Source organism: Melanerpes formicivorus, unplaced genomic scaffold (assembly GCF_026170545.1).
Source record: "Melanerpes formicivorus ecotype bairdi unplaced genomic scaffold, bMelFor1.0.p_v2 SCAF_69, whole genome shotgun sequence".
NCBI lineage: Eukaryota > Metazoa > Chordata > Aves > Piciformes > Picidae > Melanerpes > Melanerpes formicivorus.
Genome location: NW_027142421.1, coordinates 226042 through 253332, shown reverse-complemented (window position 1 = coordinate 253332; position 27291 = coordinate 226042). Strand labels below are relative to the sequence as shown.

General features: G+C 39.5%; 1 protein-coding gene across 5 annotated transcripts in view; it reads right to left on the bottom strand.

Annotated features, from left to right (window-relative positions):
* Nucleotides 1–2283: 2283 nt before the first annotated feature.
* The window catches only part of TPPP (tubulin polymerization promoting protein), a 63962-nt gene continuing 38954 nt past the window's right edge, over nt 2284–27291 (bottom strand). For 3 of the 5 annotated variants that reach the window (XM_068162964.1, XM_068162963.1, XM_068162962.1), the window contains exons 3-4: nt 23075–23228; nt 2284–10935 (exon numbers count right to left, since the gene is read on the bottom strand). In XM_068162964.1, the coding sequence (XP_068019065.1) occupies nt 10741–10935; nt 23075–23228 (349 nt within the window). In that variant the 3' untranslated portion in view covers nt 2284–10740. Of the gene's footprint in view, nt 10936–16408; nt 17820–18824; nt 19199–23074; nt 23229–27291 lie in introns of those variants that run through there. The other 2 variants (XR_010990419.1, XM_068162965.1) reach the window with 2 other exon arrangements.

Below are 27291 nucleotides of genomic sequence, written 5' to 3'. Positions count from 1 at the left end.
AGTCCTCATTTAGAGCAGTAGGCACAACTTCCTCTCCAACTGACTCCTCACTCGCTAGCTGGCTTTTCACGGCAGAGAAGACTGAGAAGGGATCTTATGAATGCTTATAAATACTTAAAGGGTGGAGGTCTGGAGGCTGGGGCCAGTCTCATGCCCAGTGACAGGACAAGAGGTAATGGGCACAAACTTGAATATAGGAAGTTCCAAACATAAGACAGAAGTTCTTTGAGGCTGGTGCAGCACTGGAACAGGCTGCCCAGAGAGGTGGTGGAGTCTCCTTCTCTGGAGTCATTCAAAACCCACCTGGATGCCATTCTGTGCAACCTGCTGTAAGTGAACCTGCTCTGACAGAGTGGTTAGACTAGATGACCTCCATAGGTACCTTCCAATCCTTATCATTCTGTGATTCGGTTACGGTCAAGAAAAATGCGATGGAATATTTTGGTCTGAAGTTCCAAGCATTTCTTTAGAAAAAATGGATGTTTGCTTGTTGTAGGAAATAAATTTTTGTTTGTTTGTTTTAGAACTGCAAATGGAAATACTATCTTGAAGCAATGGCTACATCATTGTGTGTAGTTATTGTAACAGCAGTGACACATAAGAGAAATAACAAATAATTGTGTTCCTGGAGGAAAGAGAGTGCATCCTGGCATTAGTGTTTTTATTTTAAGGTCATGGTGCTTAAGTGGTGTGTATGGTTATATGGGCTCCTTTCTTCTAAAGGCTCCACAGAGAAATAATAAAAAATCCTCAACTCTTTGTGAGAATATATAAACCTTAATGTCTCATCGTCTCCTAAGGCAGAAGGGTACAATCTCCCTTTCCTTCAGGGCTTTTTGAATGGAGAAAAAGAGAAAAAAAAGAAAGACACCCTCCCCCCCCCCATAATTTTTCCTTTAGTTATCCTTAAAGATACTACTTCCTTAGTTTTTTTACAGCAACCCTACATGCTGAAAGATAAAAGGAGCTTTATCTGCCAGACACACTGTGAACAGTATATGGCCTCTATGCAGAAAGGAAAGCCATTTCAAGACACAACTGGACTGGATTTCACTTAACAGGCATTTCTAAAGAAGGTTGTTTATTAGAATAAACCTTTATTAGAATAAACCAAACCAGGTTGGAAGAGACCTTCAAGATCATCGTGTCCAACCCATCAACCAATCCAACCCACCCAAACAGCTAACCCATGGCACCAAGCACCCCATCAAGTCTCCTTCTGAACACCTTCAATGACGGTGACTCCACCACCTCCCCGGGCAGCCCATTCCAATGGGCAATCACTCTTTCTGTATAGAACTTCTTCCTAACATCCAACCTGAACCTCCCCTGGCACAGCCTGAGACTGTGTCCTCTTGTTCTGGTACTGGCTGCCTGGGAGAAGAGACCAGCATCCGCCTGTCTACAACCTCCCTTCAGGTAGTTGTAGAGAGTGATAAGGTCACCCCTGAGTCTCCTCTTCTCCAGGCTGAGCAACCCCAGCTCCCTCAGTCTTTCGTCATAGGGCTTGTGTTCCAAACCCCTCACCAACTTTGTTGCTCTTCTCTGGACTCATTCCAGCAAGTCAACATCCTTCCTAAACTGAGGGGCCCAGAACTGGACACAGTACTCGAGGTGTGTGTTGCATGTGTGCATGCAGAAAACACTTCCCCTTCGATAACAACTGGAGAAGAGACGGTGTAGCTGCAAACTAATTATGTTTCCTTCTACATTTGTGGAACAGCATTATGTCTGGCTTATTACAACATTATTCCTTGTATTATTATGAAATTCTGAGTTTAATTTAGTAACTTCAGTCTTCTGCATCTTGAAAATTCTTGGTATTCTTTCTCCTGGGAAGCTGATGGATATTGTTACTTATGAATAAAAGGTCCATAATTGGATTTGAATATAACATCCCTAAACCAACGTTGGACATAGCAAATTACTTTCCTTGGAGGTGAAACATTTTCGACATCACTTAGTGAAGGTGAGAGAAGTAAGGCTTTTAAGAGTGAGGACTAATCAAAATTGAGTAGCTAGGTATGAAGAAATTGCTTCTTCTGTGACAAATTTCACTATCATCATGGCTATTCAAGGATACACTAGGGTTTTCAAAATGTGGTCAACTTTCCTCATTACGAAGATTAGGAAAATAAATGGTAAATAAGAAACATATTCTGCCAAGCACCAGAAAGCTTGTTGTTCAGAGTATTTTTGTGTCATTTACACATACATAAGCAATTTGCTTAAGGACCTATCTGTAGAACAACTTTTGGTAACAAAGTTTATCAGCAAATACCGTTTACTTCAAGAAATCCAGGAACACATTTATTGATCACTTTACCAAGTAAAGATACAATTTCATACAGTCAACAGCAGTAACATACTTTATGAGGAGCTATACTTCAAAAAACGGTGTTTACAATACAATTTTCACTACAGCTTTTCAAGCCAAGCTTTTACAGTGCTAATGAAACGACTGCTGTACTTCTTGTCACTAGAACATCTACAGTAATGTTATCCACAAAGTAGCCTTGTCATTGTTAATGTGGCTTTAGAATTTAACAAGACAACTTTTAAAAGTTTAAAACACCTATTACATTGTCATTACTTTAACATTCACACTGATAAAGTGATACATTTAATACTTTCTAGCATTAATAAACAGTGTAAAAATATATTGCATATATATATATATATATATATATAATTTTGTTTCCCTTTCCTGAAAAAACCTAGTACAAACTAGTAGTATATCATCCCCCTTCAAGTTTCTTTTACTTTATTTTAAAGATTGAATAGTAGTAGTTTTAAAATAACAGAAATGAAGATAGGAAATAGAGAATCACTGTTGTGACAGCAACCTTGTCATGGTTACTAAGCTTAATAACCCCTTGGTAATGGCGGTTCCCTTTTTGCTAACACCATTTAGAATTTTGGCACTGACTGCAATGGGGATAAGATTTTGCCTACTGTGCTTTGCACTGAATGGTGCCTGGCCCCCTTCATCCAGTGGTTAACAATCTTTGCTTAGGATACATTTACCTATTACAGTTAAGATTAAAAAATGCTACGCTCGAGTTGTTCCTTTGCAGTAATGACAAAAATACATACAAGTTTTAATGTTAAATTAGTGAGAAAAATCGTAAACTTGTGAGGTTAAATGATCAGGTAAAATTTTTACCATGTTGAAAACTTCACAGTGAACACAGTAGGCTAGTACAGCTGAATGTTAATGTTTGCAATGCCTGCAATTACAAATATTGCAGGCAATTAGCACATAGCAGCTTCCGGGCTTTCTGGACCAAGATGAAAGACAAAAGAAAATACGAACACAAAATAGTAAGATTCACTGAAGGATTTTATCATGGTGTACAGTGTTCCAAGGAAGACAAGACCTATCTCTGTAACACAACCATTTAATGTTTAACTTTTTATTAGTGCTCTAGGAAATCAAAGACAAAACAGTTTTGCCTCTACACTTTATGAACAGGTCCTGACAGCATGCACATCCACATTTGTGCAAACAAAGAATCAAAACATCGAAACTGGATTAGAAATGGATGTTGGAACAGCATAGACAGAAAAACAAGCTAGCAAAGGAATAAAGCATCCTATGGATAAATGGTTCATGACCGAAGAAAACCAATCTCAACCTTTCAAAAATTATACTTCTGTATAAATATATATTTCTTCTGTAATACTTAAATCTCTGAAACATACAACCTTGCCAAGAATAAATTTCAATATACTTATCCAACATTGATCATTTTCTGCTTTACAGAATGTAAAGACATATTACTTTATATTACAAGCATTATATAAAGCATTTTCCCTGATGCAATAGTTTGCCAAAGCTGATATATTCTGAACCCAGCACAAAGATAAACACAAACACAATTTAGTCTTGTAACTTACTTTTGTCTATGGCCTCGCCATTTCATGTTACAGTGCTGACAAAAGTAGTTTGCCAACAGGATTTTACATGGGACATCAGTTTGTAGGTTAACTGACCTTACAAAAAACCCTTTGTAAAGAGCTAGTTTGCGTTTAGCATGACATACAGCATTTCAGTTGCATTCATATAATCCTATTTAAGAGAGCCCAGGCTGCATTATTTCACATTATTTATTTACTTTGTGTAAAAATAGCATTTGGGCAAATGCAAACACAAAGAAACTCATCTGATGTAAACTGGAGCTTAAAACAATTCACCAGTATGGGGATAAAAGTTTTCACCTTTTTCTTCTTTTGACCATAATACAGCTCCTGATCAAAATATCTATGATGGATGAAGTATGAATGCATTTTTAGGGCTACATTTTTAATTAACCTGAATGTTAATTGTGTATGTGATCTATTCTGAAAAGCGTGGAAAGTAATACAAAAGTCTTGAATAAAGGAAACTGAAGGTAAGGGTAAATTACCATGAGCATTATCTTTTAGACATTTACAAATGTTTACAATAAAACTCACTTTGTGCAGTGCAGTAAGCTTTACAGTAACTCACAAAGAGTTATGCTGTATAAATATATTTGGAAATTAATTCATTTGCTCTTTACCTGCAATGGAATATTGTAGGTGCTTAACAGTTTTCCAAATCAGGTTAACCTGTTGAGCATTTCAATGTCAATTTCTAAAATGAATTTTAAATCTTCTTCTGCAGTCTTGCCACTCCTGCATGTATGTATGCCCCAAAGTCGTGCAAGTGTGCATACATGTGTACGTGTGCATGACTACAACAAAGGATTTATTTTTTGCAACATCATTTCAGACTACCAATATTACAAATGTCTGTCAAGAACACACAGAAAATAGGCTGTTGTGGTTTGGTTTATGTTTTTTCCTTTTATTTATTACCAGGTTTGCTTTTGCCAAAGCATACCTAGAGGGGATGATCAATTAGTTTGAATGAAACAGGCTAGTTCATGTGTTTTCTGACAACAGTTTTATCTTAAATTTGTTTTGAAATCCACCTTCTCCACATGGCTTTTGAAGCAATATAGTCAGGGTAATATACTGAAAGACATGAAAAAATACCCAATACATTACATTTATTTTTCCTTGCCCAAACAAATTACTTTGACAATTAAGAAAGAGGTTCTATATTCAATATTCTTTAGCTTCCTGAAGCACCATTCTCAAGTCCATAGGCATTGTATGACAGTCTTGCTTCCAGTTCCCACTTCAATCATACTTACTAACTGATCATACTTACTAACTGATGATAATGAATTGTGTGTATCCATAGTGAGGGTCAATTTGCTTCTTAAAGTTGGGGCAAACAAAAATGTAAGGCCCATGCAGGGCATAATTTTAAATGGCCTCTTGGTTTTTCACCCTGACTCTTCTCTCTATGTTAGAATCATTGAAGAGTGATTTCCATCAGAAATAAGAACAGGGTAGACATGAAAACAAAGTCTTGTTAGATCTTTATATTCATGCTATGGATGAAGAATGGCAGTGTCGCAAGCTAGTCAAGCTGAACAGCATTGGCTGCAGGACAAGAGTTCAGCCATGATAAGGTTCAAGCTTTGGATCAACACCTGTAGGTTTTCATTACTTGGTTGGATCCAGAGAGTATGTGCAGATGTCTTGTGTATTACATTACTCATTGCCAACTAATAGACAAACACGATACTTACACCACAACCAAAGGTGTAATTATTTTGGCACATGCACAAGGTCAGTTAAGAGGGCAAGTATTAGTGTAACATGTGACAGTGGCTCTGTCATGAAGGTTTGTTCCTCAGCCACTGCTAAAAGACTTCTCATTCATGGATGCTGCCATGCATGACTCCAGAACACATGTATCACTGAATGGCAGGATTATGTTTTGAATATCAGACATGCAGGCACAAAGAACTAGAATTAATTTTGTAACTATGACAAGCCTGAAGAAAAAAAAAAGAACCTATTAGTTCCAACTTCAAAGTTTTGGTTCTGGAAAAAGTTACATGAGTACTTTCACTACAGATGGTAATAGATGGCTGGAATACCTATCACGTGCAAGCCGAACCCAGCGCACGACCGTTTAGCTCTGGCTAATTACAACTACCAAATATAAATATCAAAATATAAATAAATTGAGAAAACCGAGGAAAAACATAGGTGACTGAAATGATAAGTCATGAATAATTCTTTTTAAAACACCAAAGAGTTGTCAGAGAAATTTTTCACTTGGGTAGGGTCAGTAAAGTACATGGAAAACATTTCCCTGTATTTTACTGTCCATGTAGTCCAAAATGTCTTTGAAAGACAATCTCTATGCTGATGCAAAACACAAGTAGTGACACATTAGTAGTTTTGAAATCTATCTTTCCCTTACATAAGGTGAAAAGGAGATAAGGAATATTGTATGGGAAAACCAAAAACAAAAAAAGAACACAAAAATCCCCAACCCAAACACCAGAAAACTGTGGCTTGATCCTGGCCACTGTCCAATGTTCAACATTTCCTCTGGGATTCCCAATATTTGATTCCAAATAGTGACAACTGGTCACACAGGACTGTTGAAACAACACATGGTTTTTAACATCTGTTTCTCAGCAATACCATTATGAAAGCTTTGATAGCCACAAAACCCAGGACACTAATTTTTGTTTCTTATATTTCCATATTGATAAGATTGCCGCAAAACTCTCAGTAACTAACTAAAGGACACCGAGTAACCAGAGGGAGTTAGTAAGCAAGCACTAGTAAGAAAACCCATTTGACAGGTTAATCCTCAGTGGAGCTACAAATGAGATGGCATACTGCTATAGTGTTTAAGGGTTTAATTTTAAATGAATAGTGTAATTTGAGTTTGTTCTTTAAGGCAGTTAATGCTAAAAGCTACCCAAACTTTCTGATCACTTCTTTTGGTAGCATGTTCAAGTAGTAATGAAGCAAAGATAATTAGGAATAGGGCTTTATAAATGTCACATAAGAGTGCTGCATAGCATAAGAAGCTGAAAATCAGACTGGAAAGTTAGATGGAATGAGTTGAGATGTCCCAGAAAAAGAGATGAGTATAAAACCTATTAAGTGTCCAGGTTCTCACTTGAAACACGATATTTAGAGTCTGGAGTATGGTGCACAGGAAGATTTTACGCATTACAACACTTCAGGGGCTGAAAATGAGTCACCTCCTGTGCTATCCCTTCCCCTCATCTCTGAGGTATCACCTGTACTTGCTGTCCTGAGAGTTCAGGGAATGGCAGATGAACAAGAAAATCTACTTTGCCTCATTTCCAAGAAGGCCTGGCTAACATTCAAGGCTAGTATTTAGGTTTTTTATTTCCCACAGACAACTTCCCTTTGTCACTGTCATATCAGAATTCCTTCTTTTCACCCATCTGTTTGATTGAGTTTGAAAATTATCCAACAAAGAAGAAACAAAGAAGTGTTTTCCTCAGAATAAAATACTGCTACCTGAAGTATCTTCTCAGGACCTGATCCAAAGCTTACTACACTACTGAAAGCCTTTCAAAGAACTTTGCATGAAGTCCATACAAAGTACCCTGGCTTGTGGCAAGGATTTTATATTGCACAAATAATGCAAAGTAAACTCTGGCAGAAGCCCACCTAGTTCTGTCAGTCTCTTCTAAGCAAACAGAAGAGCTGAATTTCTAGTCAGCATCAGCTTCAATCTGTCTGAATTCTTGACTCATTTGAATGCCTTCTGAGTGTGCTGGTCTGTCTCACACTGTGAACTGGCAACCTCAAACCTAACCTGCAGCCTAGCTAGCAACAACCAACCACATCAACAGTGTGTGGAAAGGGCTCTATAGTTGGCTGGACTTCACTTTTCATTTGGGCTCAATCCAAAGTATTTTCAACTACCAGTGAATTATGAGTCAAGTCTTAAAATCAATGGGAAGAACAGGGGCACTGGTTTTGTCTGTAACTTCACTGAAGGAAGTCACAGTTATCTCTAACTTCAGTGGTTAGAGACTTAGTCTTTTTAATACATAAAAAGGACTGGGCCAGGGCAATCCACATTATCAATACAGGCTGGGGGTGAGGTGATAGAAAGCAGCCCTGTGGAAAAGGACTTGGGGGTGCTGATGGATGAGAAGCAGTACATGAGCTTGCAGCCCAGAAGGCAAATCACATCCTAGGCTTCATCAAAAGAAGTGCTGCCAGCAGATCCAGAGAGGTGATTCTGTCCAGCTCTGGAGCCCTCAACACAAGAAGGACATGGACCTGATGAAGCAGGTCCAGAAGAGAGCCATGAAAATGATCAGGGAGCTGGAACACCTCCCCTGTGAGGACATGCTGAGGGAGCTGAGGTTGTTCAGACTGGAGAAGAGAAGGCACTGGGGAGATCCAATAGTGGACTTCCAGTACCTGAAAGGGGCCTGCAAGAAGGCTAGAAAGGGACTGTTTACAAAGGCCTGTAGTGATAGGACAAGGGACAATGGTTTTAAATTAGAGAAAAGCAGATATAGGTTAGATGTTAGGAGGAAGTTCATTACTGTGAGTTTAGTGGAACACTAGAACAGGTTTCCCAGGGAGGTAGTTGAAGCCCCATCCTTGGAGATATTCAAGGTCAGGCTCGACAGGGCTCTGGGCAACCTGATCTAATAGAGGATATCCCTGCTCACTGCAGGGGTATTGGACTAGATGGCCTTTGGAGGTCCCTTCCAACCCAAACCATTCTATGATTCCATGATTCAATGACTATCACGGAGGTTTCTTCAGGTGCATGGACACAAGTGATGTAAAAGGTTCTCTCCATTTAGACAGTTCACTACCATACTGGAACAACTTCGCCACTGTTAGTTACACAGTATGCTATTTTCCGCTTCAGGGTGTGAAGGTCACCAGTGCAACACAAGAGTGGATAATGCTTCATTACATGGAAATTTTTCTTCAAGAACAATGGGTAGCTCTTAGAAAGGCTTCACAAAGCTGAACACTTTTTATCCTGAGCATCCTTGCATACATCAGAAGTCAGGTAACCAGAGCCAACTACTGGAATAGCTGTACTGAGTTTTGGCAAACTTCCCTCCCTCTTCAAAACAAAACCCAAAATAAATTCTAAATAAGCAAGCAAAAAGATCAGCATGTCCACAAGGAAATACTTGTCTTTGTTTACTATTTTTCCTTTGATTTCAGGCTGATGCATGGGCTCAAGGGTCACTGGAGGCAAAGTTACAAGAAAGACTACTACTCAATGTCAAAAAAACAAATCATGAACAGTTTTAAGGCTGAAAACAAGTGCTCTGTCTCCAGACATTGGTCACATACAGACTGCTGAGTTGCATGCACAAGACAGCACACAACGCTCACTAAGAGGGATGCTAATATGTGTGGGGAGAGTGCAATAGATCTATTAACCTTTTTTCAGAGTTGAACTTGAAAATGAGTGCATGAGGTCTTCTGGAAAGAAAGCAAAGCAGAAGTGCTAGCAGCTGGTTTTGAATACTGAAAATCTTAATTTTAGTGATTTTAGAGAAGCAGAGTAATGCACTAGGGTACTTGTTCAGGTCTTGTAGAAAATTAGGCCAATCTTTTCTCTCCTTGTTAATCAATATAAAAAAAACCCAAAACTTTTATTCCTATTAAGCTGTTTTGGCATTTTGGGCCCAAAGCAAGGCACACTCAGCTGGCTGTACTTTAAGCCTGTGAAACTGGTTGTTCTATAGAAATAAGAAGTCATTCCCATCAACACAATTATTCCCAAGTCAGGCAGCAAAAGTGAACAGAGAATCAAATCTATCATAAAATGTAGCTCAGCTAAAATAGTGTATTTTCATGACTAAATTACACCTAATTACATGGATATTAACTGTAAACGTCCTTATTCGAAGGGGACATAACATTTCCTTACGTATATTATAGTTAAAAGGGAATATGCCCCAACGTATGTGCACAACAATATTCACTTAAGAGCAGTTTGATTGGTAGTTTAGTCATAATCAATATTTTAAAACATTATTAGCTGAATGTCCCTGCAAAAAGCTTTAGTAGCAATGTCTTTCTTAGTAACGCCTTGTGCCTCATCTCTCAGGTTAGTACAATAGCTCCATCCAAATCCAGCCAGTCAGAACCATGCTACAGTAAACACAGTAATAAGCACAAAGTATAGATGGGAGGAAAGTAAGGGCTGGTATTTTCCACTTCTTTCTACATAAAGTCCTTTAGAACCTCTATTATCCTAGAAAGAACTCTTTTTTTTCTTTTTTTCTCTTACTGTTTCATGAGTGGTATATGACATTTACAGGCTAGCACCTTGTATATTACAACCACTTACTGCCCAATAGTATATTGTTGAGTATTTTATGGAAGGTGACAAATCCTGTATAAGACACATCTCAAAAGCCTCAAACCAGTAGTCAAATCAAACTGCATAAACAATGGGATATCCTTCAGAAGGACTGAAGGATTCTTTTCAAGAGATTCTCTTTAACATCTCAGGGCAGCTAAATGTTTGGGAATGTTTGAGATCTTTTGCTTGAATAGACAAAGTGTGGTTGACTTTGGTGCTTCTTTTGCTGATTTTTTTTCTAAAGCTCAACAAAATTATGCAATTTTTTTTGTACCAATACATTTAATTTTGCCAATATACGCGTGAGGAATGTAATGAAGTGGTGTTGTGCTGCTAGTAGCTCAGCAGATGTTGAAATCAGTTCCAGTTCCTGAAAACAACTTCTTGACAACATAGTCTTAGCATTCACAATAACCAAAACATGTGGGATTCACCTACATTATTCTTACAAATAAGTTGTCTTTCCCCCTTTCTTCCTCCCTCAGTGTTGTAAACCCTCAGCCTTACTTACTTCCTTGCACTTTTTGATCATATGTGCCTGCATGCTTATAACCAGATACATAACCTGAAGCATCCACCAGATCTTCTCGACCAGCTTTGCCTTTTCCTTTCCCACTGGGATCAAACCTCTCTTTGTGAGAGCCTGTGAATTTTGATGTATCTGTAAGGCGTGTTACAGTTGGAGATGAAATGGCTTTCTGTTGGAAGAAAGAAACAAAAAACCTTTATCAGAAATCAAATATTCTTAATACAGATACCTGCACCTACAACCATCTAAATCATTGCAAATGACAGAGACTACATAAAGCCAAGAACAATAATGTCAGAAACATTTGGAAGAGACTTTCTATATGAGATACTTCTCATTAATAATAATCAAGTTTCAAGGATCAAAGATATGAAGAAGTCATGAGGAGTAGTGATGCTCAAAACCCATCATGTCAACATCCAGTCATAAAAGCCTGGTCCATCATTAGAGAAAGGAAACCAACATAGCTAGAATTCATTGCTCCAAGAGACAAATGTATTCTAATCTGTTCCTTCTCTCATGAATCCTAAACTAGAAGGACCAAAAGGTGTTTTCAATGTTAGCAAATTAGCAGTCTAAGAAACGGCACTGAACAAAGACTTTCCTCTACATTGTTTCCACCAAGTTGTATCAGGCTACTTAAAATTCAGAATTTTACTGTCACTGAGACAAAGAAAGTTTGACTGCAAAGACAGAAAGAAAAGGGTATTTTTCACAGAATAATATGGGAGCATGCTAACCTTTGTGCTTGAACTGGGAGCAATGTCTTTCATCCTTAAGTTTACCTTTTAAAATTAATGAGAGGGAGCACTGAAGGAGCAAAACCACAGATATATTTTACATAGTGGAAATGGAACTAAGATGAAAAAAGGCTGCTCAAATTTGGCTATATTTCTTATGTGTGTCACTCTGCTAGAGTGCATTTTTAAGACAAAAGTGATATGGCCTAATTTGCAGTGAGGTAAATTCTCTGAGAAACACCTTTCACCAAAATCTCACTCCTCCTCCACACGTCCTCAGCCCAATGAAATGCTCATTAATGAGACCTAAAAGGCTTTCAAAGTAATGCATAGCTCTTCCATAGGACAACACATGTCAAATATCTTTTAATGCTAAACACTGAAAGCTCAGATACTTGGAAAAGATCCTTAAATCTGTACCACGAGGAGTAGGATACTTGGATTCAGACTGGGAATAGATGCTGTAACTTTTACACTACAGAAGCTACCCATCCTCCTCATCTTTTAAATAAAAGCTGTTTGGAGGGAATTTATCTGTGTATATAACTACTTAATGAGAATTTCAGGTTGTAAACGTCTGCTTTTCTCATTCCAAACATACCTAACAAGGAACACATAAAATTTTGCTCTGCAGTGCAGTGTTGCAGAGGTGTGAGTTCTGTCATTACCTGAAAGTAAATGTTCCCCTTGGCCTGGTAGCACTTTATAGTCAGAACTGAAACCTAAGCTGAGCCTTATAATTTATCGACAAATAAAATGCATCTTGTATCCAGGAAAGCTGCATTCAGAATAGAGCTAATTCTGTTATTATGTCAGCAGCCCAGTTAGATAGAATGAAAATGCAATAAACAGTGGGTACAGGCACTAGGAATTCAGGGATATTTGCTGTCTTACTTAAGCAAATGCAATCATGGAGTCTTGCACATTGATCCAAAAAACTCTTGCACAAACCAGTAGGAACAAGCTTTCGTATGAAGTAGTGTTTCCCATTATGCAGTGTTCAGCAGTACTAGTTGAAGACAAACTGTTAAGACTACTTGAAGTCTTCCACTAACAACATTCTGAACCATGAAGTATCTATGGAAGTGGGCAATACATGTGTCTCACCTAGCTCATGTAAATACACAAGCTTCCCATTTAATTTTCATTTTCAAACCCCCACACGGCATAATAGCTACAGGAAAGGTCAGCAGAAGGGAAGCAAAAAAAAAAAGAGCACAAAAATGAACGCCATGCATGGTCAAAGATAAGGGGAAATTCTATCACATTACCAAGATAAACATTTCCAGACAGTATAATCTGAATTCAGGCACAGTCTTGCCCAGAGTCATGTAAATCATGGAGTAAATGCCCTAAGATTTGTGTTAGAAGTTGGGAGTTGCCTCTCCAGTGCTACATCTTGCCAGTATGGAGACCATTCCTCCTTGGTCAGGACACCAGCCAAGGTTACTTTTCTGGGACAGAGCTCTTACCTGGAGAGGCAAGTAAATGTTATCACACTAAGTTTGTAACCTCTGGTGATTAACTAGGACACATCTGATGTTTAGTGTGCTTTTTGGATTGTTATAGTATGTAGCAGCTTTTGAGGTGCAGTATTGCATTCTTCCATTGGATCTGTGAAACCCTGTGATAATGGTGAGATAGATCTGTGAGTGACATTCAGATTGTTTGCTTGAACCTTGCAGTCTAGTCTCTTTTTGTCACAGTAATAAACACTGACTGTAGAACAGAATACATGTGGGGAAGTTCTTATGCATGTTATTTCAAGACCATTCTCCCTCCAAAAGAATATATGAAGCTTCTTATTAAGGGCATTTTCTTAACAATTGGCACACTTCTTAATTTCTTAACACACTTACTAAGAAAATGAATATCCTATCTCCGACTGTCTTCAGGTAGGCCAGCAAGAAAAAGGCGAGGGCATGATACCTGCTAAATTATCTTTCATCATCCCTAACACTGGGAGCTGCTGCCACAGAAGATGAAAGAAAGCTTAGCATATAACCAAAGGACTAAACTTTGCTCTATGTTTACTTACATATTGATATGGTTAAAAGCCACAGGATACTACCAGTGACAAAAGCTACTTGTACCATAAACAAGGAAATACTCCAAACACAAGAGGGGGCAATACTCAGTATAAAGTAAATTAAACTTAACACATACTCATTTTCCTTGTGTTTTGTCACCACTACTTTACAGAAAATCAGTGCATACATTCTGCTTCTCACATGCAGGAAGGTCTCAGAAACTCTAGCTGCCTTTTCTTTTACCAAATTAATTCTCAAGACAGACTGCTATTCTGAGAATTTGTAATGGCAAGTTTAATCACTGTTTGGAAAAGGAAGGACTAAAGCTTATGGTCCTCTGTTTCAAAGAGGTGGCATGATTAGGATAAAATCTCCCTCAGTATCCAAATTACAATAAAAATAAATAAGAATTTTGATACAGTAATATATTTGTAACAGGCATAGTAAGACTTGCATGAGTGCACTATTAAAGGAAATACATGTGTATTAACATGCAAGAAGAAATAGTAAAATGAGGATTAATAGAAATGGCCTGCCTCATTAAAATAGGATGTTCCCAGTAAACTACTCCCAGGACAGCATTCCCAGTAGTATAGCTGAGGAATGTATTGTTTATATCAAGACATCCTGCACTCTGAAAGACCAAATTGCAGATGACTAACTAAAAAACCCAAACCAAATCAAACCAAAAAAACCCCACGATGGTAGTAATAAAGTTGTGGCATGCCAGATGAGCCTTTCCACTTCCTGCACTGAGTAGAGTTTTTGGGCTTTTGTTTGTTGGTTTCCTCCACTAATTTCCCTTCTTACTTCTCTTTTTGGAATTTATCAGTCACCTGCCTAAAGACTTCATATCCTCTATTTTCTCCTGGTGTCTCTTTCATAGTACTGTTACATGTTCTGGTAAAGGTTCGTCCTAGGAGTAACATGAAAACGTTCCTCTAGAACTCATTCTTCATTTGCTAAAGCTAGGCATCTTCCTAGTGCATTAGCAGTACAGCAAATGGATTAAATAACAATTTTAAAAGCTCTATGCTGGGTAGCAGCATGTTCACAGCAGAGCTCTGCCTGGAAAGCTGTGTCAGCCATGATGGGCGTGGGGCTCCAGGTAGCAATGCGTCTCTGATCCTCCCACTGGGCATCACTGAGAAGAGACTGACTGTGTCCTCTTTGCACCCTCCCTTCAGGTATTTATGAATCACAGACAAATGATTCTGTCTTGTGACACAGCAATTCTGCTTGAACAGTTATCTAGTCTAAGTTATGTAATCTCTCTAGTTATATTTTTCTAAGAGCCTAACTTCTCCTTTCCTTTCTGTGAGTCCTTATTTTCATACACAGTTAATCACAAAGTTTGCATACCACAGAAGATGCACATGAACTTAAAAACCCCAAACCCAAACAAAACCAACATTTTCCATTTATAGAGTCATAGTATTGTCGAATTGCTAAGGTTGGAAAACACCTCTAAGATCATCGAGTCCAACCATCAACACAACACTATCACATCCTGAAGTACCACATCTACATGGCTTTTGAACGCCGCCAGAGATGGTGACATCACCACCTCCCTGGCCAGCCTGTTCCAATGTTCTTTCAGCAAATAATTTTTTTCTTAATATACAACTAAACATCTCCTGGTGCAACTTGAGGCCATTTCCTTTCATCCTAAGAGAAAAAAAAAGGCAGAAGTTTTACTTAGCACAACAGAATGAAATACAATCACTGGATAAACTTATTTTGTAACCCCCCTAACGAATCAACCAAAGGTGCTTTCTAAAAATATGAAGACTTCTGTTCTCCAGGACTGACCAGTCTTCCCTTTGATTAGTTGTTTCTGTTAAGCCAGCAGCTATCATTTCAGTGTCTTTGCCTCTATCAAAAGAAGAGGAAAAAGAGACCTGCTCATTCACCAAGCTTGTATTTTTACAGATTTTTTTCCTGGACTGTTGTGCTTCCTCTAATCTTAAAAAGAAAAATAATGCAAAATGTCTGTTGCTCCCTGTCAGTTTCCCGCCAATGACCTTCAAGTTCACGGAAACAATGACTCAGGAAAGGTATGCATGCCTCCTGCCTCTTTCAACAGAAATTCCTCTCACACCAAATCCTCACTGGGAAGATCAGAACCAGCACCAATGTTAGTAAAATTAGTAAGGGGGTAAAAAATCATCTATTTGCTACCATCGAGAACTTTTGTAAAGATTGTTTGTAAAGAGTTCTCAACAGATAAGTTTTCTTTTTTTTTGGGGGGGGGATTACACCAGGACTGTATAACAAAATAATTAAAAAAAAGATATTAATTCAGTGACCATCATTTTGTCATAGAAAGCAATGAGGTCAATCAGGCATGACTTGTCCTTGGCAAATCCACACTGGCTACTCCAAATCACCTTCTTGTCCTCTGTGTGTTGAGAAAGAGCTTCCAAGAGAATTTGCTTCATGTCCTCCACAGGAACTGAGGTGACACTGATTGCCCTTTAGTTACCTGTCTCCTCCATTCTGTCCTTAAGGATGTGTGATGTTTCCCTTTAATCAGTGAATGGAAATGTCCCCCTGCTGATCAGTTATTTAAGGAGATAGTCTGGACCTGTTATTCATAATCAAAAGGAAGAGCTGGTTAAAGATGTAAATGCCCAGACAGCTTTGGCTGCAGCAACCAGGTAGCTGCAAAGATCCTGAGAGTAGGAATCATGATAAACTTCAGAATTACAAATGTGGACTTCAGAAAGGCAGGTCTTGGGCTGTCCCATTTCCTGCAAGAAACTGCTCTGGAGGGCAGAGGGGCCTAGAACTGTTTGATCTTCAAGACAACTCCTTAGAGCAGAAGAATGGTCGATTCCCATGTGCAGGAAGTCAAGCAAGTATGGCAACAGGTGAGCACGGATGAACATAGAATTTCTGAGTGTACCCACACACAAAAAAGAAGTACACAGGAGGTGGCAGTAGGGAGAGACTATATGGGAGGAATACATTTAATGCATGAAGGAACAGAGGGAGGAAAGCCAAATTTCATCTGAAGTTGAGACTAGTGAATGAGGTGAAACAGAACATGAGAGGTTTCTCTGCACTGGCAGCAAAAGTGTGGGCTACTGGCTCAGGGTGGCAGGGGACCTAGTGACATGGGACATGGAAAAGGCCAAGATATTCAATGCTGTTTTTCACTTTCCTTTTCAATTCATAGGGCTTGTGCTCAGGACTGCCACATCCCTATACCAGCTAGCAGTCTGTGGCCATGATACAGTACTCACAGTAAAGGAAGACAGAATTAAGAATCACTTGAGCCAATCAGACATACACAAGTTCATGGGACCAGGCAGGATGTATCCAAGGGTCCTGAAGAGCTGAGCAATGTCATTTCAAAGCTGCTTCCTATCATCTTCAAAAGTTTTTAGTTTTGAGTGTGAATAACAAGTCCAGAATATCCCCTTAAGTTATTGATCATCCACATTAATAAATGTTTAAAATTACTTTTAGAAATCTTATGGATAGCTTACTTCCAGTTATTTTAGTTTGATTAATGTCACCCATGAATAGGCCTGGGATTGTGAGGTTTTTTTCCAATTGCCTGAAGACTTTATCTGTCACCTCTGCTTGATCAAAAGGTCTGTAGCAGATGACTACTACATCATTTGTGGTGGTCTGCATTCTGCTTCTCACCCACAGGTTCTCTACTCGTTCATCATGAACCCCAAAGCAAAGCTAGATGCAGTCAAGTTAAGCCTTTACATAAGTTGCAATCTTTCTTCCTTATTTTCCCCCACTGTATTTCCTGGAAAGCCTCTATCCATATCTGTTCAGGAGAGCTGTACCACCAAACCTCCATAACCCCTGTGAGGTTGCAGTTCAACAACTAATTTGTTCTGCTTGTTCCTCCACGCTGTTTGCTTTTGTGTATAGACATTTGAGAGAGGCTTCAAGCCCTGCTGGACTTACAGAAGGGCATGAGTCTCCCTTGACAAGCTTGTCACCTAAACACATCTGCTTCACTCCTTATGACCTTTCCTCTTCAGGCTATGATAACTTTCCATCCCCAGTTTAACACTCTGTTCAGCAGATTTGCAAAGACACTCTCACTTCACTTTGTTCGATCCTGGCTCAGTAGCCCTCATTCCTCTGGTTACGCAAGCCAGGCATGTCTGCAATACAGATGGGGATGGTCGACCTGAGCTTTTCTCTTCCCTGTAAAGACTGGGAAGGTAAGATCAGAGCTCCATGCTCTTCGTTCTCACCCAGAGACTTCTGTAGTCTCTCTTGATATGATCCATGTTACCTCTAGTTGGGGCCTATAAGGAAGAGGAAGAAGAGGTCCACATTAGAAGGCTGGACAATTTTTGGTAGTGCATCTGCAAAAAATCCAGATCATGGCACCTACCAAACAATAACACTTCTAAGATATCAGGTGGGATCAGAAGATACATACCCCTATTGTCCAAAAGAGGAATCTCCCGTAACTATAGGTTACCCATTGCCCTGATATGCAGTACAGCAAGGTTGCCAGGGTATGGTGAAACCCATTACAGAGCAGGGAAGCATAACAGCATATAAGATATTTTGCATGGCAAAACCTGTGATCCCTAGGGCAGGAATGCCTCCTGTGACTGTTCAGTCAACGCTTGGTCAGATTTTGGCTAACACACAGTTCATGATGAGGCCTGATATACACTGGGAACAGCATTATTAAGTCAAAGCAAGGACACCTTGCAGGAAGGACAGGTTGGACAGGAAGAGATAAAGGAATCATTCTGTAGCTTGCTGTCTCCTGCAGCCACAGCTTTTGCATTGATTATCTGGCAAACTCTTCAGAATACACTAAATTATGGTAATGCTATAGACTAAACCTTAAAGTGAGAGGTATAAATACATCAGCTTATCCAAAAGGCTTTTGAAGCTGATTCAACAGCAGACAAACTCCTAAGGCTCTATGGCTTCCTTGTGCAATACAGGAGACACCCACATCATGACACAAGCAACCTCACTGAGGGCTAAAGTACCATGACACCCCCTTCACTCTTCTTCAGAGCATTGAGTGACTCATTTGCTTTTAAAAGTCAGAGTCCAGATTATGATTATTCAATTGCATATGGATTATTAGGAATTTCACCTGAACTGCAGGTAACTGAGAAGGACAGGTAACTGCAATTTTTGGCTAAAGAAAAGATATTCCAATTCTGTGTAATGGGAAGCTACACCCACAACTAAAATCTTTTTAGAATGGTAAGACCCTAATGATAGCTACAAACCACTTCACATTCCACCAAGAAGCCTTAAAGGTGCTGCTTGTCCCCATAGGAGCAGGCAGCGTTAGGTGACACTGTCACTCATGTTTTCCCTCTTGTGTGAGCACTAAGTTCAGGCTCAGCTGACTCTGAGGGGTTTTGTTGATCCTTGCCAGCACCCAGAGTACAATACCTGTTCTGAAATTGGAGATCTGTAGCTGTGTCCTGCTTTGAGTTAGGACAGAACAAAATCTTTTCAGTGATTTGATTTTCCACATCAGTCTCTTCTAATTAGCTGCACTTTCTGCAGTTAATGGCATGGTTTTGCAGACAGTGCCTGCCTCTAGGAGTGATAACGCTTGATGTTTCTGCTTAGCTGGTGTGTAGACCAGAGTCACTGCTAAATCTTGTGTACCATGTTGGGGGTACAGAGTAAAAGGCCGCACCTGCAGGGAAGAGGGGACACATCAGATGACCCTAAATTGACCAATGAGATATTCCATTCTGTATATGTTACATTCGGTATAAAACTGAGGGACCATGAGGGTCAAGCTCTCTCTTCCCCTTCTTCTATGGTCAGCATCTAAGGAGGACACTCTCCATTCTGCCTTAGCTTCCAATCCATGCTTTTCTAGTTCATAAGTTTCTCTCTCTCACTCCCTTTCTTTTCCCCTTTGGGAAGAGAGAGAGAGGCTAATTTAGAGTGTCTGTCAAGCCAGCCACACACCTTCCACTGCAGACTAGAAAGCAACCCAAAAATGCACTCTGTTTCAGTATCTGGCTTCTGAGTCTCCTCAATCACATCTACCACAAGCAAGGATTTTTCTACTTATATAATATTCTGGAGGGCAAGAAAATATAGATGGAAAAAGAAAATAGATGTCTTGTATCACAATATTCACCAAAATCCTCATTGTCCAATATGAAAGCCAACTTTGTGATTATCTTGATGCCCAGGCTGCCAGACAATTCAGACATATTGTCCTGTTGCCTCCCCAAACAAATTGTGCAAAAGATAAGTTGACACACAAAAAACCTCTTCAAATGCTGCTCAGGTATACCTATCCACACACCCCACCTCTCAACTATGTCCCTAATATTTTTAAATAAATGTGTCAGCAGTCACTCTGAAGTTTTCTGTCTGAAACCTGAACCAAGTCTACATGCCCTAGAGCAGAGCTACACAGAGCAGGGCACACACTACATGGCCTGCCTGGATTATCCTACAACAGTTGATGAAAATCTTCATAAAACCATCTAGCCATATAGAAAGCAGCCCAAATTAAAATTTCCACCACATCAACTTCCAAAGGCAAACAAAGCACTAAAATGCTTGTACATAGATTTCATATCTGCATCGCCACGTGATCGGGGGAGAGTAGCCCTGTCAGTATCCAAGTTTATGGGTGGTTCTTACCACCCAGGAACTATAAAACAAAATAAAACAAACATGACTTTGACTTTTTTTCCCCTGTCCTGGGTTTGACTAGAACATAGGAGGCTTCACTTGAACTTAAGGAAAAACTTTTCTGTGAGACTCCCAGAGCACTAGAACAGGCTGCCCAGAGGGGTTGTTGAGCCTCCTGCTCTAGAGACTTTCAAAACCCTCCTGGACACTGCAATCCTTTACAACCTGAGCTAACTGAACCTGCTTTAGCAGGGTGGTTGAATCAAACGATCTCCAGAACTCCTTCCTTCTCCTGCATGGTAGGATTGTGGAATTACACATTCATTTTTATTCCACCCCCCCCCCCCCCCTCCCATTTTTTTTTTCACAAGAAGTTGTTGGGAGGGGCCACAGCCAAGACAACCTACTGAAATAGCTAATGGAGTATTCAATACCATACTGATATCATACCCTCTAAATAAGGTGAGGTCTGGTTGGGTAAGTATGGAAGTCTGGTTGGGGGCAAGTATGGGTATTTTGAGCATCTGGCTGCAGGACAGCAGGGCAGGATCAGGCAGACTGCCCAGGCCAGGCCACCACAATCACTACTCAGTTTTGTATCACTTGCTTTATATTCTATTTCATCAAGATCATTGTTATTCCTATTTGTTTCATTTCTCTTTGTGCTGTTATATTAAACTCTCCTTATCTCAACCCACACAATTTTGTCTTTTTTCTCTTGATTTCCCTTTCAATCTCATAAGGGTTGGGGGAAGTTTTGTGAGCAGCTGCATGGGGCTCTCCTGCCAGCTGGTCCTGAATGACAACACTCTAATACTCCCAGCCTGCAGTCTCCCTCCCATTAAACTCTGCCCTGTGCTCCTTACTTTGCCACAAAGCAGGAGAGAATATTATGATCCCTCTGCTCTCCTGTTAATTCTTCACTTCTTCTTCAGCTCTCTCCAGTACTGCACACGCAATTCCAATACAGATAAGCCTTACACTGTTGGCTCATGTTCTCCCCCTCCATTCCTCCCCATTCCTCACACATTTGTGAACCTCTGCAACATCTCCATGATACTACCTTACATCTGCAAAGTTCTCCCATCACTCTGTTATCCATGAAGGAAGGGCATCCATTGATCATTTCAACAGCTGACAAGTGAAATACTGAAAATGTAATCAGTAGTGAGGTCTAAAAATATGTACCATTCAAAGTGAGAATCCATGGACAGATGAACAAGTTATTCAAACTCACTAAGTGAAGGACAACAAGAAGGTTCATTATTTTAAGTCTGTATCAAAATTACCATTTGTTTCAATGCTATTGTTCTCTACAACTACCTGAAAGGAGGTTGTAGTGCAGTGGGGGTCAGTCTCCTTTGCCAAGTAACTAGTGATAGGATGAGAAGAAATAGCCTCAGCTTGTACCAGAGAAGGCTTAGATTGGATATTAAGAAAACTTTCTATACTGAAAGAATGATCATGCATTGAAACATGCTGCCCAAAGAAATGGTATAGTCACCATCCCTGGAGGTGTTAAAAAAACGTGTAGACGTGGCACTTCAGGACATGGTTTAGTGGGCATGGTGGTGTTGGGTTGATGGTTGGACTTGATGATCTTAGAGGTCTTTTCCAAACTTAATGGTATCATGAGAGTACAAGAGTAATGAAATAAAATCTTGTAAAAGTCTGATAAATAGCACATCTAAAAAGAGATCTCTTCACTTGACATTTCCACTATTTGCTTGTACTGAACTATTTTCTGGAAACATTATTTACAACTACATTTTCATTCACAGTTCTACAGGCCAAAATTCAGGAGGATTACAAATTCTAAGTAGATAAACTAAACTGACAAGATTACTCAAACTGATGGTAAACACTCCAGTACTTCTTAAACTACAGGGTAAAAACTTGCTAATATTGAAAAAAACAAACTGTTGTACTTCTGACAGACAAACAAAAATCAAAGACCAGACCACCTGGTAATTAGTCTCAGATTTCCAGTGTTCTGAGATTCACATGTTGTATTAAATGTATTTTGAGATGTATTTGCTTTAGTTTTACTGGTATTTCACACCATCTCTTAGAACTATTTAATGAAGTTCCGAATTTAATTCCCTTCTACTCTTTGTTATTTGTATACACCAATCTTCATGAATGTTTCTATATTCTAACCATGTACAAGAGCCCTCCTTGAATCTTCCTGACTATGCTGCTTGCTAGTACAATTCCTAGCAGAAGCAATCACATGAGTGCACAGTAGTGCAATACTTAGCTGTTGCATAATTTTTGTTCATACTCAGTTCAGTACAGTTGTTGCCTTCAGGCCTGTAAAGACGTGCTGCTTGGATTTGTGGACTGTAGAGGGAAGCAGGTTAAGGCACAAGACCTGTGAGGAGAGGCTGAAGGAGCTGGAGCTGTTTAGCCTGGAGAAGAAGAGGCTCAGGGGAGACCTTATTGCTATCTACAACTACCTGAAAGGAGGTTGTAGACAGGTGGGGGTTGGTCTCTTCTCCCAGGCAACCAGTGACAGAACAAGAGGACACAGTCTCAGACTGTGCCAGGGGAAGTTTAGGCTCGAGGTGAGGAGAAAGTTCTTCACAGAACTAATCCGGCTAATCTGGCTGCGTTTTTTTTCCCTTTCAATTTTCTTCCCTTTACTTACAGGGGGTGGGAAGAAGGCTTTGTGGCCTTCCCCTTCAACCCTTGACAAATGTGCTGCCCAGGGAGGTGATGGAGGTGTTAAAAAAAAAAGATTGGATGTGGCACTTGGAGCCATGGTTTAGTTGTCAGGTGATGTTAGGTAATAGGCTGGACTTGATGATCTCTGTGGTCTTTTCCAACCTGCTAGATTCTGTGATTCTGTAATATAATAACACCGAAGTAGAACAAAGGACAGACAAAACAATCCAGTAGATCAGTAACATACCGTTACTCCAGATATAATTGGGGCTTTTCCTTCAATTAGTTTATATATTTCTTGAATTGCTTCCTCATCACTCTTGTCTTTAAATCGCTTCTTAGAGAGTTCTTGAAGGGCTTCCTTAAACTGCTCAAAAGTGATAGTTCTGGAAGACTTTCCCCTGTCAAAACACACCAAAATGGACAGAAATTACAGAAGAACAAAACAAGCATTCTAAGAACAGAATGGTCTCAGTTTACCACAGTGAACTATAGAAAACTGAAAGAGAACAGGAAGACCCATACAAACTATTTACGCTGTCACAGAGAACATACCCCAGAAACATCACTTCTTTTTTTATGCATATCAGTAGGATAGTACTTTAGAAATTTCCCTTGATCAACATCCAGAAATAAAGAAGAAATAAAGGGAATTGGCCTGCTGTCAGAATGCCTGCAGCTCAAATTAAATATAGTCTCATTTGGTTGATCACTTGTAAAGCCTGCCTGCATAGAAGGTAAGAACTTAAGTATCTTAATTTTGTTATTTATTTTTTCCCCTCTTTGAATAACTGATTATGACATATTATTCATGACTATCCATGTATTCACAAGTAAATCAAGAATAATGCTTGTTGTGGAAAGCAAACTCTTATAAAGCATTTTAAAACTTGAAATTCCTCCTCTGTCAAAGACTGACAGATTTTAAAGTAATACATTTTAATTCAACACCTGTCACCTTCATAAAACAAGCACATATTTATGGAAAACACCATACAGCAGTCTGCAAAACTCATAACCCCCCCATAAATTCAGAGTGTAAGACCTGCTCTTCTTTTCACTAGTAGGAAGCCCTTTTATCCACACTACTAAAATGCTTGTTTAGGTTTACTTTTAGTGGAGAAGATTTTGCTGTAACTGTTTACAGTGAAAAATCTGATGAGTGGGAAATTCAGAAACATTCAGGTTGGAAAAGAGCCTCAGGATCATCAAGTCCAACCGATAACCCTACTCTGCAAGGTTCACCCCTAAACCATATTCCCAAGCACCATGTCTAAACAGTCTTTAAACACATCCAGGGTTGGTGACTCAACCACCTCCCTGGGCAGCACATTCCAATGCCTGACCACTTTTTCTCTGAAAAACTTCTTCCTAATGTCCAGTCTAAACCTACCCAGTTGCAGCTTGAGGCCATTCCCTCTTGTTCTACCTGAAGGGTGGTTGTAGCCAGGAAGGGGTTGGCCTCTTCTCCCAGGCAACCAGCACCAGAACAAGGGGACACAGTCTCAAGCTGCGCCAGGGGAGGTTTAGACTCGAGGTGAGGAGGAAGTTCTTCACCGAGCGAGTCATTCGGCACTGGAACGGGCTGCCCAGGGAAGTGGTTGAGTCACCGACCCTGGAGGCGTTTAAGCGGAGATTGGACGTGGCACTTGGTGCCATGGTCTAGTCATGGGGTCTGTGTTGATAGGTTGGACTCGATGATCCTCGAGGTCCTTTCCAACCTAAGTGATACTGTGATACTGTAATTACCTTTGAGAAGAGACCAGCACCAGCCTCTCCACAATGTCCTTTCAGGTAGCCATACAGAGCAATGAGGTTCACCCCTCAGCCTCCTCTTTTCCAAGCTAAACAGTCCCAGCTCCCTCAGTTGCTCCATACTTTACAAACATCTATTTACACAGTCACTCCTGCAGATTTTTTACATCCATCAAGCCAGAGGGTTCAATTGATAAAACTCTTAGAAAGCAACTCATCATTCACTAGAGAGGTGTTTAGCCTGAAGGAGAATAATGCTAGTTTGTTTTCTAGCATTTTAAAATATTCAGGTTAAGCAGGAGGTAATGGAAGTACACACTGTTCCTTTCTTTTCCCTAATACAAAACTATTTTTAGCATTTCTCACTTTAAAATTCAGGTGTGAGGCCACAAAATCAGTGAGATTAATCAGCACTAAAGAAAAAAGTATTTTACTTTGCTGTAAATTGTACCACACACAAAATACACCTTTCCCTGGATTATTAAATTACAGATTCCCTGAACTTTAAAACAAGAATTCCATGCCAAAATTAAGCCACTCATTTTAAATGAAAAGTTAACAATGAAAAAACAAAATATCAAAAAAAAAATGTTCTGATACTTATGCTGATGTAACCCTAAGTAGCACCATCTTTCATAGCAGATGTTTTTAATTACTTACAACATTATGAAGCCTTTAAAGAAACACTTAAGAGTCTATGTCGCTGGGAAGCATGCTACTACATGAGTTATGTTTGCCAATTAAGCATTTATTTTTGTGTCAGTTTAGAGAGCTTTGCAAGCAGATCAGAAAAAGGTAAGAATGGGTCCAGAGCAGGAGACTCCACAACCTCTTTGGGCAGCTCATTCCAGTGCTCCACCACCAAAGAAAAGTTTCGCTTCATGTTTAGATAGAACCTTGTATGTTCAAGATCACATCCATTACCTCTTGTCCTGTCACCGGATACCACTGAAAAAGACTCACCACACAACCTAGAACAGCTCTTCCAAAAGCGACAGCTGGTTATACAGGAATATATGATAGATAAAAGGATAGAGAAAACGTGCACTGGCAACAGAAACCTCAGGCTAGAAAAACTATGCATAGAAATCTAATTTTAATTCAGCTGTCCAAAAGGGCCACTGCACAGAGACAGCAGTGCAGAGGAGAGTGACCTGCGGGTCCTGGTGGGCCATGAGCCAGCAGTGTGCTCTTGTGGCCAAGAAGGCCAATCCAGCATTTAAAGTTGCTGCAAATACTCAGCTTCCTTGTGTGTGTCTTGTTTTCAATATGCCATCTCATTTCCATGAGAATAACAAAAAAATGTATTTCATTTTAATTTACCAAGTGCTACAGGTTCAGACACTTGTCTACAATTGAGTATCTGACAAGAAAATGAGATAAAATGGAATGTAGTAACAATAGAGGAAAGGTGGGGGTGGGAGGGAAGAGTAGTACAAACCCAGACATCATAAAATTATCTCCTCAATGAAAAGAAGAAAATATATATGAGAGACCTTAATAATTAGTTTTAAGTCCTGTATTTTATTGTGACACACAGAAACCTTTACTTTTAGGAAAGATAGATTCCTACATGCCATTGTATTTCAAGCTCTGTTTCATCAACTGGAATTACTCTAACACATCACGTTTCAGTGGAGAAAAAAGTGTACTCATGGTACACTTGTAAAAGTTGTTTAAATCTATGCCTACCTTTAGGAAGAGACTGAACATATGTAGAAGAATTTTAGAAAGCTTCTCATCACTTCCTCTTCCTTAAGAGGACTCTTCACACATAACCAGTACAAATGGTGAGAGTCTGAATTAAAACTTCAATTTCTCAGTTTGCCCTTGGGAAACCAAGTTCACCAACGTCACGGCAGAAGTTCTGAGCCTAAACATCAGCATCAGTGAACATGAAATGTAAAAGACCAAACACTGGCCCCAAGAAGATGGCAACAGCAAGTGATGCAGTTCTCACTCACACATATTGTTACAGAGTCCCGTGTTCACAGGATTAGAAAAATACACTGTGAAAATGTACTCTTGCAAATTCATACTTTTATGCTATTTGGACTTCACTCCTATTTGGATTCAGAGCTGTCAACAATTGTAGATTAGAAGAAAAACTGTACCAACACACTCCACATATCAAATGCACAAAATTATTGACGAGTATTAGAAATCTTTATCTCTATAGCACTACTGTCGTTTAGGGTTTCTTCAATTTAAGAGTTGCCATCTTAATCTCTGCGCTACTACAAGTCATCCCATTCTGAAAGGCCACTTTTCCTTTCAATTTTCTTAGGTTGAAGAGATAAAAGTAGATCTGAAAGAGAGAGGTTTCTATTCTTCCTAGCGTTGCCAAAAGACGATTACAGCAGATTACACAAACCAGGACTGTTTTGCTGTGAAGAGGTCACCTGCCCATAAATGTCTAAGGAGAACAGAAAGTCTCTCAAGGGTCTGAAGACAGCATAACTAGAGGTAGGAGCTCAAAAAATGGCTTTTTGCTTAAACTCTTGTACAAGCAGTTTTGTTTGTAAGGTTTATTTTGCCTGAATTCACTGTGGACTTCGGTGTCTCAGTCAACTAAGCAGTCAACTAAAACTCAAGAGCATCAGAATAAACAGGATTTGGGATACTCTTTATATTTATTCCTTTCCCAAGTCAATTTCATCCATTCAGAAGACAGAATGAAGGATTGCAGTGGCAGCAGCGCCTTATTTG